The 19,861-nt window shown below is 50.6% G+C and overlaps 2 protein-coding genes across 3 annotated transcripts; one reads left to right on the top strand and one right to left on the bottom strand.

The window, feature by feature from the left end:
* The first annotated feature begins 72 nt into the window (after nucleotides 1-72).
* C9H11orf16 (chromosome 9 C11orf16 homolog) lies at nucleotides 73-12,462 on the top strand. Its single transcript, XM_059708832.1, is given in 8 exon segments — nucleotides 73-2,967; nucleotides 5,405-5,561; nucleotides 5,755-5,986; nucleotides 6,934-7,581; nucleotides 8,160-8,166; nucleotides 9,354-9,415; nucleotides 9,418-9,574; nucleotides 12,098-12,462. Coding segments are annotated over 7 exon segments (1,422 nt in total). The 5' UTR covers nucleotides 73-2,800; the 3' UTR covers nucleotides 9,567-9,574; nucleotides 12,098-12,462.
* On the bottom strand, nucleotides 12,423-19,662 carry AKIP1 (A-kinase interacting protein 1). 2 transcript variants are annotated; one of them, XM_059708829.1, is made up of 6 exons: nucleotides 19,613-19,662; nucleotides 19,182-19,403; nucleotides 18,634-18,714; nucleotides 16,353-16,454; nucleotides 14,996-15,067; nucleotides 12,423-12,872 (listed from the first exon to the last, which is right to left on the bottom strand). In XM_059708829.1, the coding sequence occupies exons 1-6, from the start codon at nucleotides 19,619-19,621 to the stop codon at nucleotides 12,729-12,731; spliced, it is 630 nt and encodes a 209-aa protein (XP_059564812.1). In that variant the 5' UTR covers nucleotides 19,622-19,662; the 3' UTR covers nucleotides 12,423-12,728. The 2 variants fall into 2 exon arrangements, with proteins under 2 accessions (XP_059564812.1, XP_059564814.1); XM_059708831.1 differs by lacking the exon at nucleotides 14,996-15,067.
* Nucleotides 19,663-19,861: the final 199 nt, after the last annotated feature.

Here is a 19,861-nt window from a genome sequence, read left to right as displayed (position 1 = left end):
TCATTATTATCCTCCTCTTGTTTTGTCCATAGCATCTCCATTCGCCGGGTTCTTTAAGGCAGAAAACCTGCAGCTGCCTTCACCCCTGGGAAGGACAGTCGCTGCCCCATATCTTGGAGTTTGCCTTCAGAATGTCTGTTCCTCTTCCCATGACTAGGCTCAGCTCTTCCTTCTCCCTTAGCTCCCAGGTCCCATCTGTCACCAGGCTCAGTCAGGACTTCCAGTACACTTCACACTCATCTCCACTGTGATTCTCCATGACGTCTTGCCACCCCAGCCATTACTTGTTTCTTTGTTTTGTATACACATTTCTGTGCAGTTTCTCTCCTGCTATCCTTGCACACCATTACACACTTCTCTGTCTTCTTCAGTAGACCATAAGCTCCTTGAAGATAGGGACCAGTCTTACTCTTCGTGTTCTCTTAGCACCCAGCAAAGAGCCTCCAGTCAGGCAGGTGTTGTCAGGAAATATTCGGTGTTACTATTTTCCTCTTCCTACCCTGTTAGGTGTCTGGGTAACTGTTAACAGTCTCCTCCTCGGCCTCCCAGGCTCTGTTTTCAACTGGCTCCATCCTCACTCTGTTGTTCTTCCTTAAAGCATTACATGCCACTTCGTTGCTCAAACCCTAGGACAACGGCCTGTTGACTACCACATGTTTTTTTGTTTGTTTTTGTTTTTTATGTTTGCTTGGTTTTCAAGGCGCCCACCAATCTGGCCCCTTCCCAAATATCCACACCTTGATTTTTCCCATGAAACCCATTCCTACCCCAAAAAGAAAGATAGTTTTGCAAGTGCATCCTTCCCCATTAGCTCTTGCTTCCTACCTAAATTGGAATAGTCCCCTATGGAAATCCTACCTGTCTTATTTAGGAATCCTCCTCTCACTGCCAGGGACTTCACTGGTTTTTCTTGGTTTCTAACTTTGTGCAGCAAAGACCTCAGCCTTTAGATATGTAGTCCTGGGTAACAGTCATTCTGACTATTAAGTTACGCTCTGTGAGAGCAGTCATCAGATAGGATGCTTTTGGCTGTAAGGAAGAAAAAATCCAATCCAGATTGGTACAATCAGTAAAGGCTCGTGTAACTGAAGCTTCTCCTAAGGCTGCCCTAAGGCCAGGCTCAACCGTCACCCACCACCTGTCTTCTTTAGGTCTACCCCTTGCCTTCCTCTGGGAAGTTTCAGTGTCCCAGAAAGGCTGTCGGGAGCTCCCAGAACCACACACTTACTTATTACTTATAGTAGGAAAGAGAGTCTATAACCCAGGGTGTTCCCAGCAAAAGTCCGGAGCGCCCCGGGAACATGTCTCTGCCTCGCCAGCCCCTGCAGCCAGGGGGGCGGGGTGTGCTGATTGACATGTTCCACCTGTGGAGCTGGGGGTACCTTCAGCCTCTCCTAACCACTTGGGCCTCAAGTAGAGACAGGAACTGGTGGCACAGGGGAATAGTAATGTGGCAGAGACACCCCCGAATGTCCCTACATGCTGTTTTGGTATTCTCCACGGAACACTGCCGGGCACACAACCGTGCCCAAGGACTGACTGTCAGATGTCTCAAAATACCAGCCTCTCCCCTGGATGTTCATGAGAGCAGAAGCTAGGATTCTGTTGCTCTGGTCCCCGCTGTCCTCTCCTGCCACCCCAAGTCGTCACCTCACCTCTGCTTCTCACAGAGTCCTGTCTGTTACAGACAGACGTGCCCACACCTTTGTTACTTTGTTTTAAACTAGGGACAAATTCTATGTGAGAGTCCCTAGTCCAGCCAGTGGCTCCCCCACCCGGTCTCCTGCTGTCTCGGGGTGGAGCCAGATCAGTAGTCCTGAGTCTGAGGGTCAGCCCCCTCCCTCGCAAGGCTTCCCACTATGGCTGGCTCTTCTGGGCAGTGGGCAAGCCTCGGCTTTTGGGAATTGAAGCTACAATGACCTTTCTCTCCAATACCCTCCTCACCCCCTCTTCAAAGAGAAAGATGGAGAATAACACCCCCTCCCCTTCTCCCCGCACCTGCCTTCCAAGGCCCCCTGTCACTCCTCTGCACATGCCCAGTACACTCAACCCACAGCGTTCCCCTGGCTCACACCCATGGCAACCTGCTTGGCAACCCGGAGTCAGTTGGGCTGAGGCCTGAGTTCAACTGTCAGAAGGGGCCGAGGCCGAGGTGGAGGAGGCTGGGCTGTGGGTAAGTCTGCCTGTGGGTTCAGACCTGTGGACCGGAGCAGGGCAGACCCTCACGGGCTCTGCTGGGCAGGGGCAGCGCGGTCGTGGGCCCCAAGTCACAGCTGCTGCCTCTGAGCAGGTAGGGAGCCCACAGCCCTGGGATCTCAGCGGGCCTGGGGCTGAGTTGGTCCTGCAGGTGACTGGGCGGGACGGGAGTCTGGCTTGGGCTGGGGTCAGTTTGTCATCAGGGTTAGGATTTGTGAAGCGAAGTATGGCCTTACCCTCAGGAGTCCCCTACACGGGAGGAGGGGGAGGAAAAACGAGCGTATGCATTGAGCTACGTACATGCCAGGTGCTTTCCATGCACTATCTCCTGAGCGGTAACAAGCACACAGGTGAGGTGAGCACGCGGGCCGCAGGCTGTGAAGGGTTTAAAGCTGGCCTCTCTGAAATCACAGCTCTTGCTCTCTTCTGAACTGAGGTTCCCGAGGACACCCTGAGCGTCTGTGGGAGCGAGTGGGGCCCCGGAGAGGCCGCTGGCCCCTGGCCACTAACCGCTCACCTTGCCCAAGCCCTTGTCCTTGGCTGGGCTGTGGGGCTGCAACTCAGACAACCGCAGTGCTTGTTCTAGGTGGTGTCTCCGAAGACCATGGAATCCTCCGCAGAGCCTGGGGGGCCTCTGCCCAAGTACTGCAGCGTGGCCACCACCCTGGAGGCCCCCGCCTGGGCCAGCGTTGCTCCTCCCTGGGGCCTGTCCTTCAGCTGCCCCTGTGCCCTCCAAGCACCCTGGCTCACCTGGCACAGCCCTCTCGCCAGGTACCGATCTCTGCCCCTCTCGAAGTGGTGTGCACCTTCCTTTCCTTCTCTGTCCTGTGGCTCTAGATCAGTGGTTCTCAACCTTCTGGCCCTTTAAATACAGTTCCTCATGTTGTGACCCAACCGTAAAATTATTTTCGTTGCTACTTCATAACTGTAATGTTGCTACTGTTATGAATCATAATGTAAATATCTGATATGCAGGATGGTCTTAGGCGACCCCTGTGAAAGGGTCGTTCGACCGCCAAAGGGGTCGCAACCCACAGGTTGAGAACTGCTTCTCTAGATAGTGAACCGTGAGGGGAGAACGAGTGTCCTGGGAAGGCCAAAGGGCTCTCCCCTGCGTGGGCTATGATTTGCTTAAGTATTACATGACCCCAGTCTAAACTGTGCTCCCAGTGACCTCGAGGGCTGACCTGGCTGTTGTCCCACCTTGTAGCAGAGTGGCAGGTATCGGAGTAGGCATGTGGGAGAGAAGGCAGTCAGGCATCTCCATTTACAAAGTTTCTAGACCATTTTTTAAAAGTATTTTTTAAATATGTAAATTTTTTTATTGATTTTAGAGAGGAAGGGATGAGAGAGAGAGAGAGAGAGAGAGAGAGAGAGAGAGAGAGAGAGAGAGAGAGACATCAATGAGAGAGAATCATTGATGGGCTGTTTTCTGCACACCCCACACAGGATCAAGCCTGCAACCCAGGCATGTGCCCTGACCAGGAATCGAACCATGACCTCCTCATTCCTAGGTCGGCACTCAACCACTGAGCCATGCTGGCTGGGCTCTAGACCATTTTATCATCCACTATGGACTTGCTCTGGCTCTGAGTGAGGAATTAGAGTTTCTGCCACCAATAGCTCCAGGCCCCGCCTCAGGTTCTCTCCGTTATCCTGGCTTTTCCTGAATAGTATCCTCGGTCAGGTGCCTAAGAAGGGGAAAGGCACCTCAGCCTGCAAGCACATGCCAGCTGTGTGAGTCCCAGGGATTCATGCCCATGCTACTCAATCCAGTCTGCCCAGGTTACGGACATGCCAGCTTGCACTCTTCATAGCCCCCTCTTGCTCCTCCTGTGTGGGCCATCTCATTCAGAGCCAGCGTTAAGCATCCCTGCATCCAGGCTCACCCTCAAAAGTAAACAGCTTCTTCAGAAACCCAAACCCTGACTCAACAATCATCTCCTCACCCCTACCCACCCCCGGCTGTGGCCACAAAATTCCCAGAACTAGCTTCTTCTTTTTTCTGTCCCCACAGCCCCTCATTCGGCTCCTCCGTGCCTGCCCTGCTCAAGCGCTCCTTCCTCCCTCTGACCCACAGCGACAAGCCGTCTTACACATTCGCTCCTCTGTCATTTCCGTCCAAGCCTCCTGCCTCATCCTGGAATCCCACACACCCACTTGGCATGTACCTTCGTGGTACTCTTTTTCTGGTCTGCAATCTAATCTCAGAACCGCATTAATTGAACATACCAAGGCTAACGACATTTTGATTGCCCCGAAGCAATTCCCAGTCCTCACACAGTGGTTCCCTTCACTGTCCCCTCCTGCCCAGGCTCACAGTTTATCTCCCCGGAAGTCCTTGGGGGCACTCTTTTTTTTTTTTATATATATATATTTTTTTTTTATTAGTTAAGGTATTACAAATATGTCCTCATCCCCCCCCATTAACCCCCAACCTCCCCCCCACACACAAACTCATGCTCCCATCCCCCCGTTGTCCATGTCCATTGGTTTGGCTTATATACATGTATACAAGTCCTTCTGTTGATCTCTTCCCCTTACCCCCGCCCTCCCCTACTTTCCTTCTGGGGATTGATAGCCTGATTGCTGTTTCTCAGTCTTTGGGTCTGTCCCTTTTCATCAGTCTATGTTGTTCTCTATAATCCACAAATGAGTGAGATCATGTGGTATTTATCTTTCTCTGACTGGCTTATTTCACTTAGCATAATGCTCTCCAGTTCCATCCATGCTGTTGCAAAAGGCAAGAGTTCCTTCTTTTTTACCGCAGCATAGTATTCCATTGTGTATATGTACCACAGTTTTCTAATCCACTCATCTGCTGATGGGCACTTAGGCTGTTTCCAAATCTTAGCTATGGTGAATTGTGCTGCTATGAACATAGGGGTGCATATATCCTTTCTAATTGGCGTTTCTGGTTTCTTGGGATATATTCCTAGTAGTGGGATCACTGGGTCAAATGGGAGTTCCATTTTTAGTCTTCTGAGGTAGCTCCATACTGTTCTCCACAGTGGCTGCACCAGTCTGCATTCCCACCAGCAGTGCAGAAGGGTTCCTTGGGGGCACTCTTGGTGTGGATTTCTGTCCCCGCAGCTTTACATGTCATACAGGCGCCATGGTGCTGCGCACACCTGCCTGTGGAGCGTGTTTCTTGATGTTTTTAGGGCTTGGTCTTCTCTGCTCCCTAATTCCATTTGCTTTTTCCCAGATGTGCATCATATCAACCGTGTCTCCCCGCTGCTGACCCGGCCCAGCAGGGGCCCGGCAGGCTGGGGGCAGTTGGAGATGCTGCTGGCACGTGGGTCCTGGCAAGAAGGGGACCCGATGGCTTTTATTACCGGGCGCAGATAAAGACTGCTCCAGAGGCAAGTTGTCTCTGCGACAAGGGGCGTTCTTGTCCCTGTCCCTTCTCTAAACGGCCTCCGTGTGTGAGGAACCTCCCCCCCCCCATCCCCCCCCCCCCCCAGGTCTGGTTCTAGCCGTGGCTGTGGGGAACCGTGTGCTCCCTGTGGTACTTCCTAACTCCAGATCGTATTCTGAGTGCTTTCTTGCCCACAGCTGGAGAGGCAGGGGGCTCTGCTTGTGGAATTTGAGGCTCCCCTTGTCACAGGCCCAGAGCTGCCAGCCCCGCGGCAGAGTGTGGTCTTAGGAGAAGATGTCATCCAGTTCTCGCCACCCGAGGAATACTCACTGCAGCCTGGGGACAAGGTGCTGGTGCCCTGGGAGCCGGACAGACAGCGGTATGGCCCTGCCACTGTTTTGGGCTTGGAGGCAAGAGGCCCCCAGAGAGGTAAGGGAAGCTGCTCTGTCCTACCAGCCCCCGCAAGGAGCCAGGCTGGCCATCAGGCCAGAGGCGAGAGCAAAGGGTGTCTCTGTAGCTCAAGGGTCTTAGAGGCACTAAAAAACAAAACAAAACAAAACAAACCCCCAAAACCCTTCCCCTGGCCAGTTTTCTCAGTGGTTAGAGCCCACAGACTGAAGGGTCTCGGGTTCGATTCCAGTCACGGGCACTTACTTCATTGCAGGCTCCATCCCCAGCCCTGGTTGGGGTGCATGTGGGAGGCAACCAATCCATGTGTCTCTCTCTCATATAGATGTTTCTCTCTCTGTGTCCCCCTCCCTCCCTTCCACTCTCTCTTAAACATAAAAAAATAAGTGGAAAAAAATATGTTTGGGTGAGGATTAACAGAACACATACACTCAAAACCCTTATCCCTTCACTTGCTGTTTAATCCTGGGGGTGGCAACAGATATATAAATCATATCTTTCAGATTAAAAACCATTTTCCAACAGGGTACAAGCGCCTACAGCTACGACGCTCTGTTGGTTAGGGCTGGTGCGATGGGTTAGCCTGGGTCACACCAGTGCTCCTGGCCTGTCCCCACCAAGCTGTCCAGAGACAGGGACAGTTCCCTTCTATAGGGCTGACCAGTCAGCATCACTGACATCAGAGAATAAGAGGAGGAGGTTCCTCCTTCCCTTCCCCCACCCGAGGAGGCATTTGGTTTTGACATGAAAATGGAGACAAGGAGGTGTGGTGGTAAATATGGAGCCTCTAACCCAGTGAGGGATGCTCCCGGCAGGCCGCCCGCCCCCGCCACCCGGGAGAAGTGTGCATGGGAGGCAGGCAGAGCAGTGGGGCTGCGCTGAGTTTTGCCTTGGGGGATAGGAGAACCCTTCTCCCATGACATGGAAGTGGTGGTTTTAATAAAACGTTGCCATTTTCTATTATGCAGCATCCAAAGAAGAAATCACTGTCCTCTTCTGGAACGGCAGGACAGCCACAGTGCCTCGGGGCGGGGCCTGGGGGGTGCCCCCTGCTGTCTGGAAGAAGGCTGTGGAGCGGCTGCACTGGCCTGTCACCAGCAGGCCCCCCACTACCCTCCTCTGGGCCCCTTGCTGCTCTCTGCTGGGGCCGGGCACTGGGTATATCACCCACGGGCGTCCACTGGGCACCCCGTTTCTGTGCCCTCCCTGCCACCCCCGCGCCTGCTGCCAGCTGCTGTGCCAGGGCTGTCCCGGCTGCTGCCCTTCGGCTGGACCCACCTGGTGGCCTCTCACCAGGACCTCGGGGGCCAAGGCCAGAGAACAACCAGAGGCGGAGCTAAAGCCCCAGGTGCAGCCTCTGCCCCTAGAGGCTCCCAAAAAGGAGAAAGTGGCCGTGCAGGCTCCCATGGCTGTTTCTTCCTCCTCCTCCTCCTCCTCTGAAGAGGATTTGGAGAAAGAGCTGGAGGCGGGCCTCCCTCAGAGGCTGGTGGTGGGCAGTACAGTCACCTCCGACCCCGTCCCTCCTGAGAAGACTCGGAGGAGGCAGGCGGGCCCGGGCCAGCCCGCGTGGAGGTATTGGAGGAGGAACGGGCCTGAGCCGCTTCCTGGGAAGCCAGGTACACCTTCTTCTGAGGCAGGGCCGAGCCCTTGCTCCTTCCCTCCCACGGGTCTTCTAGGAATCTGAGCCCCTGACCACTAAGCTGGGTTGGAAGTAAAACTTAGGAGTGTGGTCATGTTGAAGGGGAGTCTGTGGTGAGAGGGAAAGGGTAGGTTTCCACTGAAGCAGTAAAGCCCAGCATGAAAGGACGGGCTGATTTTTATGCAAAGGTTTGCATCCCTGTTGAACAACTGTCCTTAGTCTCTCCGGCCAGGGCATTGCCATTGTCTGTTTTTTTTACTGCCCCCCTCTCCTCTCGCCCCCCTTTGTCCTTGGAGACCTTGATTTTTCTCCAGATGAAAAGTCAAAATGCCTGCAGGTGTTGATTAGCCTTCAACGCCCTGAGAAGCAGTGAAACTATTTTTTGAACATTGGTCATCGGACCCTCCCCCCCAGAGGGCCCTTTAATAAGTCAGAAGCAGGACACTGCATGATGCGGCTCGTTCTCTCCCACTCGAGGGAGGCAGTGCTCTTGCTGGCAATCCGCAGCCAGCCCCAGGCCTCCTCATCTTGAGCTAAGAAGGGGCTCTCCTTTAGGTACTGGGTCACTTGCTGCTCCGGGAAAGGTAATTCCTGGAGCTGAACCATGAGAATCCGTGGACCTGAGTTCTGCCAGGGCCCAATCCGCACCCAAAGCTGTGGAGTGTAGGCCTGAGATGGGGTGTGGAGAAAGGGGCATCCCCAGCCCGAGGCACAGACAGGGTACTACTTACCACAACTAACTAAACGGTGTGTGCCCAACGCCAGAGCTCTTCCTTCTCCCTCCAGACTTTGTATTCTTAAAGGAAATGTGCAGTTTTGTCTCCTAACTGTGCCTGGTAGCCATCAATACTGATGCTGATAGTCAGTCTTCGGCTCCGCCTCAGGACTGCCTCTTACCAATCCTCCTGTATGGGTCCTTCCGCCTCCACACGTGTTACTTTCAGGTACAGGCAGTGAGGTTCCTGTTTAATCCTAACCTAGCCATCTTGGAAAGGCCAGACTGTTGGCTGCCGGCAGCCACACTGCTCTCCTCCCTTGCTTGTGGTTAAAAAACAGGATTCAATCTGTAGTTTTAAAAGTCAGGAGGGGATGGATGTCTTTTCAAGTATTCCTTCCTTTTTAGATATGGCCCTTTTCCTCAGGAAGTCCGCCCCACTCAACCTCTGAACTTTTCCCCATCAGCTTAGGATCTCCTCTTGGTGATCAGTGTGATTGATAAGCTCCTTCAGCTGGTGGTGATTGGTTACCTTTGCTTCCCCTACTGCAGTGGTTCTCAACCTTGGCTGCACATTAGAATCACCTGGGAATCTTTTTAAAATCCTGATTTCTGGGCCCCATCCTCCAGAAATTCTGTTTCTTTCTAACAAATGTTGTGGCCCCACCCCATAACAAAGAAACAGAATTTCCGGAGGATGAGGCCCAGAAATCAGGGTTTTAAAAAGATTCCCAGGTGATTCTAATGTGCAGCCAAGGTTGAAAACCACTGCCCTACTGGCTGTTTTGAAAAATTGGTTTGATAACTTCTACGCAATGCCAAACCTGGTGATCAGATACAACCTTCCTCAAAAACATAATAGCCAGAAATGATTAAGAAAATCTATTTCTTCTTTAAATATAGAGAACCGTGCTAGGAGCTTATAGGCAGTGAAGAGATTCTTTGATCCTTGGCAGAGCTGTACTCAAGTCGTCCAGACTAATCCCATCAGAACGGCGGCCTATTCAGCACACCTCATTGAATTTGGGGTTTAGGCAAAAGATGCCGCAGCACCAGAAAGGGGAGAAGGGCTACAAGCAGCAGGGAGCACAGATGGCAGTGGGGGGAACACCAAGGAGCTGGTCCTGGAAGCAGCCAACGCAAAGCCTCTACACACCCTGCCAGACACAGCGGAACACGGGAAACTGAGTCAGGGGACCACTGTGATGCGTCAGAGACACCGGAATGCCTTCAACTTAAAGCCCTGAGGATCTAGGTAAAGCAGCATGGCAGGGAAGGGGCTGCTTCCTTTCTTGTGTGTGTTTTGTGGTTTTGTTTTCAGTTTCAGTTGACATTCAATATTATATTAGTTTCAGGTGTACAGCACAGTGGTTAGACAATTATATAATTTCCGAAGTGACCCCCCAATAAGTCTACTGCTCACTGGCACCATACATAGTTATTACAATATTATTGTCTGTATTCCCTATGCTGTACTTTATGTCCCCGTGACTATTTTGTAACTATCTTGTTTGCACTTCTGAATTCCTTGGGAAGGGGCTTCTTAAGGACTCCTTCCAAGGTTCTTTGACCTCTTGGGGGTCACATCCCCTTTCAAAATAAAACCCATGGCTCCCCTTTCCAGAAAAATGCACATACCACAACTTAAAAAAATGTTTTTATTGATTTTAGAGAAAGGGAGAGGGAGAGAAACATTGATGTGAGAGAGAAATATCAATCAGTTGCCTCCTGTATGCATCCCAACCACGGATTGAACCTGCAATCTGGGTATGTGCCCTGACCAGGAATCAAACCGTTAACCTTTCAGTGCATGGGACGACACTCAACCAAGCCACACTGGCCAGGGCACCCAGAATCCTATCTAATAATAGACAAACATGGTAATTAACCATACCTCCGACACGCTTCCCATTGGCTAATCAGGGCGATATGCAAATTAACCGCCAACCAAGATGGCGGCCGGCAGCCAGGCAGCTGAAGCGAACAGGAGGCTTGCTTGCTCCAGTGATGGAGGAAGCCAAGGTTCCCTGCCTGCCGCTGCTGGCCTCTGAGCTTGCACTCTAAGCAACAATGTTGCAATTATAGAACCTAAACAAACCCCAGAAACCTGCTTTCAGCCAGCCGGGCCTCAGAGCTGGAGCTGCAACAGTGTTTCAATTATAGAAGCCAAACAAACCCAGATACCTGCTTTCAGCAGCCGAGGTCTCAGAGCTGGAGCCGAGCCTCAGAGCTAAAGCTGGCTCTCAGTTCCAGTGACAGCCATAGAAGGTAAATAAATCCCAGAATAAAAAAAAAAGAAAAAAAGGAGAGGCTGGGAGCTTCAGTCACCTGCCAGCCTGAAAACGGCCCTCAGCCCCTCACCCAGACTGGTCAGGCACCCCGGTGGGGACCCCCACCCTGAAGGGGGTGCGACCAGCTGCAAACAGCCATCATCCCCTCACCCAGGCTGGCCAGGCACCCAAGCGGGACCCCCACCCTGATCCAGGACACCCTTCAGGGCAAACCAGCGGGCCCCCACCCGTGCACCAGGCCTCTATCCTATATAGTAAAAGGGTAATATGCAAACGGACCCTAATAGCAGAAGGACTGGGAATGACTGGTCACTATGACACACACCGACCACCAGGGGGTAGACACTCAATGCAGGAGCTGCCCTCTGGTGGTCAGGGCGCTCTCACATGGGAGGAGCTCTGCTCAGCCACAAGCCAGGCTGATGGCTGCCAGTACAGTGGTGGTGGTGGGAGCCTTTTCTGCCTCCTCAGCAGCACTAAGGATGTCCGACTGCAGTTTAGGCCTGTTTCCTGCTGGCAAGTGGACATCCCCTGAGGGCTGCCGGGCTGCCAGAGGGATGTCTGATTGCCATCTTAGGCCCAATCCCCCGGGGAGTGGGCCTAAGCCAGCAGGTGGTCATCCCCTGAGAGGTCCCAGACTGCGAGAGGACACAGGACGGGCTGAGGGGTCCCCCCTCCCTCCCGAGTGCACAAATTTTTGTGCACCAGGCCTCTAGTTCTAAATAAGAGAGGAATATGCTAATTAGCCCAGATATGCTAATTAGTCGTGACCAATATGCAAATAGACCATCACTCCAACACACAAGATGGCTGCCCCCATGTGGCCACAAGATGGCCTGCAGGGGAGGGCAGTTGGGGGCAACCAGGCCAGCAGGGGAGGGCAGTTGGGGGCGACTGGGCTGGCAGGGGAGCGGTTAGGCATCGATTGGGCTGGCAGGGGAGTGGTTAGGAGCAATCAGGCAGGCAGGCAACCAGGGATGGGGCCTAAATGGGCAGTCGGACATCCCTGTGGGGATCCCAGATTGGAGAGGCTGCAGGCTGGGTTGAGGGACACCCCCTCCTAACCCAGTGCACAAATTTCGTGCACTGGGCCTCAAATTTTGCATATAATTTCAAAAGGCTTACAGAACCTACAAAGGACATTATAAACTTCTTGGGGATGCAAGGATCTCCATTTAAATGACCCCTTATTTGGTGAAGGGCATGGGTCTGCTTTCCTAGGCCCCATGTCCCTGGGAGTCTGTTTCTCACTAGGAATGCTAACATAGCTCTATTTAAAATTTCGATTTATCACATAAAATGCTGGCATTTTTTCCTGAGGACAGACATGTTCAAAATGAGATGAATAACTAAACTGAAAGGTGCAACAATACCGTTGGTGTGGTCACTTAAAAGTTAAGGACACATCTATGACTCTTTAAAATCAGTGACCTTTGATCCTTAAAATTACAGTCAGCATACGACCCTCAGGATTCTTTCTCTTATAGGAAGCAAAGGAGAGTGAATGCCTGAGGAAGAGTTACAAAGTGGCTGGCACAGCCTTCAGTGGTAGAGTGCAGGCCACAGATGACAGTCGCATAAGCAGCAGCATCTTCACCCCTTTAAGACTTCCCTGCAGACGGGCATAGGAAGGTACCTGTCCTAAGAGCCACAGGAGTGCTGCCGGCCTGGCCAGGTCTCCCTGCCTGGTGAGATGAACGTGAGAATGCTGTTCCACAGAAGTCACAGGTCACGGTCAGCCTGCTTTGGGCAAGTGTATCCACAGCCTCTCTGCCACCTTTTCATAAAGCCTACAGTTGTACATGAATGACATTTTGTTGCTCTTAATACCAATAAAAAGGAATTCTCTTTATTTATAAATCTCTCCTTTTATTATCATAATTATCCTTTAGTTGGAAAGCAAGCAGTAAAAACTATTCAGACAGCATCATTATTACTTTTAGGCAGAAGAGGGTAAGAGGTTAAAAACTTCTGAGGTTAAAATAGGCACTGAAAGAGACAAGCTCCAGGTCTCAGGAAGGCCGGCCTTAAGAGCAGGATTAATGTATAAATATTAACAGAATCATACGTGGCTTTATTCTCCTTGCTACTTAAAAAAAGGCAACGTGATGGTCAACATCAGATGGGGAAAACCAAGTCCACACTTTGTCCTGAATCAACAACCACCACGTGAGTCTTCTTGGTTAAGTCATTTGCACCCACAGTGACAGAATAGGTCCCTGGATATACTTCTATGTAGAGGTCCTTAGAGATGTTCTCAGCCTGGAAGAAAAGAGGATATTAGCGGGTTAGAGATTTTATATTCCAATGCCCAGGCACCTCCACCAGGCTTCCTTTGTGTGCCAGAGGCCGGATGGAAGAAAGCATTCCTGTGGGAGATGGAGGTTCTGTTTTCAAGTCTCAGCCACACAGTAGGACTATCCTTTAGGTAAGTCTCGGTGTCTCCTTAGGCTTGTTTCCTTTTTCTAAGACTTTGGTAATACCTATCTCACATGTGAGAACACTGTAGATGCTCAAGTGTTCTAGGAACATGAGTCATAAAAGGAACACTAGCTGGAGTAGAAAGATAAGAATTGGGTAGAGGAAAAGACTAAGGACATTGTTTTGGGGATCAAAAGCAGACCATGGCACTTGTCACAGATGAGCAGTAATGGCAAGGCACCTTGGAGTGATGAGAATCATTCTTTTTTTTTTTTTTTTTAATTGATTTTTCACAGAGAGGAAGGGAGAGGGATAGAGAGTTAGAAACATCAATGAGAGAGAAACATCGATCAGCTGCCTCTTGCACACCCCCCACTGGGGATGTGCCTGTAACCAAGGCACATGCCCTTGGCCGGAATCGAACCTGGGACCTTTCAGTCCGCAGGCCGACGCTCTATCCACTGAGCCAAACCGGTCGGGGCGAGAATCATTCTTCTTCATTATTAGGACAGTGAGACATTTCCTTTCTCCTAAAGCTGGGAATACTACGAGTAGATTCCTTCCTGTCATGCAGCAAGTCAGTTGGCTGGCAGAGCCCACCCTGGACAGACTGGTTCTCCCTGGTGCAAGAACCCTGGAGGCTGGAATAAAGGGAAAACTTTGTGTTTGGAGTTGAGCTGAGCACAAACCTCCAATGACAGACTTCATGCAAGGCGGGGAAGTGGGTCACGGCAGGTGTGCAGGCAGCGGGGTCTTAGCTCAGAACAGAGCCGTCATTAAGAGCCCGGTTCCTATTCCTCAGCCGGGATGCCACTCATGCTCACTCAGTGCTCAGAAGGAGCCGCAGGCAGAGCTGTCATTCCCACCACCACACTCGGTGGGGGAATCCAAGCCCTAGCCAGCAGATTCCACTAGGAGGATAAATGACAATTTGTATACTTCGTCCCCCTCCACATGACAGATCTGAAGCCAATTTTTTCCAAAGCTGCTTTATGTTATATCCTTTCATGTTTACCCCAGTTACTGCAAAATCAGGGGCCTAGTATCATTTAACTGATGTGAATGTATGGGACAACACCACAACTATTTATTGGTTATCAACTATGTAAATAAAGGTAGGTTTCAGAAAATACAGCTGTATCAGAACTGCAGAAAGCCAAGGATGCCTTGTTTGTCTGGATAAAAGGAAACCAGGGGATAAGATCGGCATCTGTGCTTCCCACACCGTGAACATCTGGAAGATAAGAGATACCAAAAGCCAGCAGGTTTTGGAGGCATCCAAGCCTAACCATTTGTACTAGAAGCAGAATATGCGTAGTTGCTAAACTCTAGTATATTCTGAATCCTGGCTAGCACACTGTAGACAGACAAAAACCAAGCAAATGATCGCAGCAGCATGCTGGAGTTCCTTCCCTCAGAATTCCAGCCCTGGCCAGTTCCAGATTTCCTGAGTTTATAAACTAATGAGCACTTTATCCTAAACATGAGAAACTTGTCCCTATATGTTTTTACAGAGAAACATTAGTGGAAAATAGGAACAAGTCCCTTCAAATGTTTTGGAACCCGATCCAACCAAGTGTATATGTTTCAGGATTGTAGCGATGGTATTCACTTTGTAAGCAGAGGGGTCAGGCCGCTCCTGCTGCTCCAACAGATGGTGGAATTCCAGCAGGACCCGCCAGCCCAGCTGAGCTGTAGGGACTGAGATGTGAATACTTCGCATTCTTTTCAACCACAACTATGTGTCCAGGCACAGAGCACCCCTGAAGCTTCCAGTGGGGGAGGGCTTCCAAGGAAACATTTTACCCTGAACCACAATGTGTGCACTCCCCACAAGGATAAAAACATCCCAACATGAAAATACTGCGGGCCCAGCACAAAGAGCTCTAGAGTCACCAGGTCAACTGGTTCATGAAATGGCCGCGTGGGGAGGCCAGCGGGGACACCAGGAGCTCCGTACTCACAGGCTGGGGTGCCTCTAGCGTACACTCTGTGGCTGGACAGACGCCTCCAAAACCCAGGGGCGTTTCTTGTCTCTGGAGAAACAAACAGAAACATCAGTGCCCAGGCTCTGACTTCTGGATAATAAAGAGAAATCTTCTCCTACCTTAAGAGGAACTAACCATTGTTCCATCCATTTTTCTAAGTTGTCACCTACATTATTAAGGCTTTTAGTGAATCCTGAGGGGGCATTTTTAGATGTTCACCATGATTATTTTTTATCTCCCTTGGGCTGTGGAGTCAGATAAACCTGAGTTTGAGTCCTGTGTCTGCTCTTTGCTGAGAAGGGCAGAATAATTTATCTCAGCCTTGCTTTCCTCATCAATAACATGGGGGCACTCGATTGCAAGGAAGATTTAAAGTGTAGAAGTGCCTGACACTTAACAGGCTCTCAGAAAATAGACTATTTACTGCTTGTCTTGGGAGTGGGGGCGCTAGTAGGGAACAGGCTGACCTGATAAAGTCAATTTCTCACATTTATAGGAAAGAATGGGAGGGACAGGAATGACTCTCGCTCACATGTGACCCCTTCAGCGTCAGGCCAGAAAAGGGGAGCCAGGGCTCGGGCTGAGGTGTTACTCCTCATATCCCAGGCCGGGAAACAAGAGGGACTTCCAGCGTGCATCCAGCTCTCACTCGTAACCCTGCGGCCATGCTTCCATCCTTTCCCTGAACCCACCGGCCAGGGAAGTCAGAGATCCAACTGTGGATTGGACTCTGGATTTAAGTTCAGTATCTTTGAGTACAACTAGGAGTTTAAAAACAAAAACAAAACGATCTACTCTCCTCAAAAACAACAACGAAGGATTTCTGTTGAATCAGTTTCACAAGTAGAATATTCCTCTCTCCCAGAATGACATGTGGTAAAAACAAGCAAGTTTGTAGTGAGAGGCCTGTGATATTATCTTTAGGAAAAGTGCTTTGTTACAAAGACGTCCTCTTTGCACTTTCTTTTTTAAAGTTACCAAAGACATGATAGGTGTCACTAGCTTAAGAGTAAAATATGTGCTCATGAAAAATCTCTTTCCTATCCCTAGATGTAGAAGAGGATATCTGAAGCTCTTCTCATTAACCTGCCCAGGAATCCCGTGGCCCAGGATTGCAGTTTCATCGGAAGATCGCACGGTGGCATCAGTCTTATATTTTGGACATGTTCATGGCTGTAAGTTCTCCAAGACTGGGGTTTGAAACATTTCTGGTGAGCACTGTAATGCTGAGTCACACAGGCATCCAACAATATAGATCCAGCAGGAGCTCCCAGACCTGGGGTCTCCCACCTTGGGAGGCTGGGTGCACAGCACAGGACATGAGGATACACACCTGGCCATTCCCAAGGTCCGAGCACAAGTCCAGCTGCGACTTCCCTCTGTGATAACGATAGACGTGGGTTGCCCCTTCCTCTGGCACAGATGAATAATATTTCTGGAGAAGTAACATGAAAGATGTTGGGTAACCAAATAGATAAATTTTCAAAAAACTGTTACTTGGGCAAAATATGGTTAAGAAGGGAGACAAAAGAGCAAAGATAAGTTACCTGCCTGCTGGCCTCTGAGGTCATCTAACAAATCTTAGCCCATGTAAAGTGGCTGCAGAGAAGGAAACTGCGTTTGGCATCACTTTACTGCCATCTGCTGCCTCTGTTGGGCAAGAGCTCTGGCCAACTAAAGCTGGGCAGGGCCCTGCTCTCTGCCAGCTTAAATAATTTTATCTGCACCCCCATGTCAAATACACATGCCCTTTCACCTCCTCTCATGACAAGTTCTAATGAACAGTTCTGTGTTTATTGTCTAAGTCTCAGACAAGGATGAGGGAAGAGAGGGGTGCTGAGATGTGGAAATACAACAGGAAATGTAACATAAACCCAAGAGCTATGCAGTCAGTTCTCCCCTGTGGAGGAAAGGAGGGTGAGGTCTCTAATTAAAGGAGGATAATCCAAAGGATCAGAAAGCCATGACATTTTTCTTGTCTACTTCCTTTCCTCCCTTGAAGTTAACCTTAGATATGCCCCTGATTGTGACTAATGATGAGGACATCACTGGCCTGCTTGTTTTGAACACAGTGTAGGGTCAGCGTTTAAGGCATGAGCCCAAAAGAATGAGAAGCCGGGGAAAGCGCTTCAAGACGTGGGTCTAATGAGGTACCTTAGGGGCTGCTTCAACACTGTGAAGGCAAACTCAGAATACTGTTCTGAATTCTATCTCGGAAAGCCAAAGGGTTCTGAGGCTCCATTCCATAACGGATACTTGAACTGAAAACCACAATGAAGAACACCAATTTGCTAAACCTCAAACCAAAGACAAATATTATTCCTTTTACTGAGCCATGAACCCAAGTTTAAGTTGGTCACTTTACAGTAGAGCCCAAGTTATGAATTTTTCTAAAACCATTTAACAGAATAAGGACATAAAAATATTCTCTGAACTATATCTCATTGGCTGGAATCCTGTTCTTGGGAGTCACGGGGATTTTATACAAGATGTAGAAAGATTAGTGATTTTTTTGGACTCTTAACATATTAAATTGAAAAGCAGGACAGGAACAAGGTATTCTCTTCCTTCTCCCTTTCAGACCAGCATCCTTACAACCACATTGGAATCATAAAGAAGTTAAGGGTGGAAGAGACCCAGCATCTGTTGTAATTCTCAGATGATAAAGAGTGCCTTCCATGCAGGTGATTTCCTTGAATGCTGGCTGGCCTGCCTCCACCATTCCCTCAAAGTACTTAAAGATGACGTTAGTATATAGCTTTGAGAAGAGGGTCTTAAAAACCCTTGTTCAGCCATTTCAATGAATGGTACCCAAAATCCTAAGTCCCTCATGCTACAGTTTATGAAATTTCTGATGTTCATCTCTCAGTGGAAACCAAGAAAGAGACTGTAAAGGCTGGCAAGGATTTGAGAGACCATTTTTTCCACGGGGAAGGGAAGGGTGAGAGCGACTAACTGGCCGAAGGCGTTAGTCAGTATGTGGCAGAACCTGGATATGACTCCTGGGAGGCTGCTCCTGCCATTAAGCCCCACCTCTTCCGATGAGGGAGCTGCATCTGTTCACAGAACCACCTTTGTGGCCACCAAGCGATACAGACCGCAGGGGCCTACTTAAGGACGACATTACCAGGCACTTGAAACAGAGGTTAAATTCCTAATGTAGGGATTTTGTTTCAGTCTTTGTTTCAATACATTTTGAAAACAGAGGCTCAGTTCCAGTTTATAGTGACCCTAGTGATTTTTTTTAAGACTCCATGTCAGTTAAAAGTGTTAAAAACGGCAAATCGTTGGATTTGATTGTTTTAGAATCAGCAAATAAGCTTTTCCCCTCCTACTAGTCTGAAACAATAGTGAGAGCAGAGACCTTTTTTGACTTGTTCACCGCTGTATCCTCAATAACAATTCCTGAATTAGGCATTCAAACAAATAGTTGTTGAATGAATTCTAACATGGATTTACCGCCTGGTTTAAATCCTTGGGTGATTACAATCCGCCCACAAAGACGGGGCAGTGTGAACTGGCAGTCTCCAGATTCTCCCTAAATTCCACGAAGACCCACTTTGTGATCCATCAGCAGGCAGAACGGGGCATGGCCTCAGCTTACACCAACTTACCCCACACTGACTTGAAGTATAGTCCATGAATTCCGCCATCGTTCTGAAAGAAGCACTGAGGGTTGGGCATCTTTCTTCTCTCTATGTGAACAAATGGCAAGTCACAGGTGAGATCTGGTAGTCCCTCCAGGAGAGTGAAGTCATTTAGGAAACAGCTTCCTTTTTACTTTGTGAAAGGCTTAGAAACTTTAAGTCAGTAAGAAGGATCTTACTGAGAAAGAATTCCAACTCCACAAGGAATCCACTGACCTGCAATTTACCCAGGACAAAGACTGGTTTGCGGGCTTTCTTCTAATAGCAGATGGTAGCAAGTAAAGATTTTTTAACAAAGTAACTAACCAGGGCTGAGCAGCATCCTAAAGCTACCCAATAATGATCTGTCAAATGTGGCGAGTTTTCAAAGGGCTTTCCCGTTCGTGTCCTGATACTTCACAGCTTTTGCCAAGAGCAAGATCCCTCAGCTGCTTCCGCGTGGCCCGTGCCCCGGGCCCGGCGGGCCACCGCCGAGCGAATGAATGGGCTGGTCCCCCCGGCACAGGGGCCCTCACCTCTCCGGGGAGAAGGCTCTGGGGGCCGGCCGCGGGCCATCTTTCTCGGTAGGGCCGCTCCGGGAAAATGCCCCCCACGTTGCTTTTGGCTAGAGAATGCCAGTCCACTGCCCTCCTCTTAGCCCGCTCCAGCACTTCTTGACCCAGCCTCGCCGAGCGCTGCAGGGAACGCCGGTCCATCCCGTTCAGCGCCGCGACAGCCAAATAGTTCTCCATGTCTACCTAAGCGGGTACATACACAAGGGCGGGTCAGCCTGCTGCGGCGACCCGGCTCCAGATCCGGGCCGGAGCCGGGGCCTCAACCTCCCCAGCGACCAGCGCTCCCGGCTCCGCCCCCCAAGCGTTAGCCAGCGGCTGCCGGGTCAGGGCGAGCCGATGCGCGCAGACCCCGGCCATTTCCGTGTCCCCCTGCCCTCATAGGAAGCCCTCACCCAGCCCATCTCTCAAGGCGCATGCGCCCCAAGCTTAGGCGGGCGGGGGGCGGGGCCTGGAGCACTCAGCGCCGGCGCAGCAGGAGGGTGAAGGAGGCGGGGCGGAGCGCTGGGTCGCAGGCCATTGGAGGGTGTCGAGAGGCGGGGCGCGCGTTCTACGCCGGACACGCCTCCTGCGTACGGTCCGCGGCCCCTGCGTGGGGTAGCGGAGCAAGAGGCAGAGCGCTGTTGGCGTGCGGGGCGCGGTGG

This window comes from Myotis daubentonii, chromosome 9 (assembly GCF_963259705.1).
Source record: "Myotis daubentonii chromosome 9, mMyoDau2.1, whole genome shotgun sequence".
Lineage (NCBI taxonomy): Eukaryota > Metazoa > Chordata > Mammalia > Chiroptera > Vespertilionidae > Myotis > Myotis daubentonii.
The sequence above is the reverse complement of the archived record's forward strand: the minus strand, read 5'-3'. Positions and strand labels throughout refer to the sequence as shown.

What these genes read in the sequence shown, in the direction of transcription:
- AKIP1 (XM_059708829.1), bottom strand. An exon ending in CGGACCTTGGGAATGGCCAG is followed by an intron (nt 15,068 to 16,352) that starts GTGTGTATCCTC and finishes TTGTTTCTCCAG; the next exon opens with AGACAAGAAACGCCCCTGGG. An exon ending in CGCTAGAGGCACCCCAGCCT is followed by an intron (nt 12,873 to 14,995) that starts GTGAGTACGGAG and finishes CTTTTCTTCCAG; the next exon opens with GCTGAGAACATCTCTAAGGA.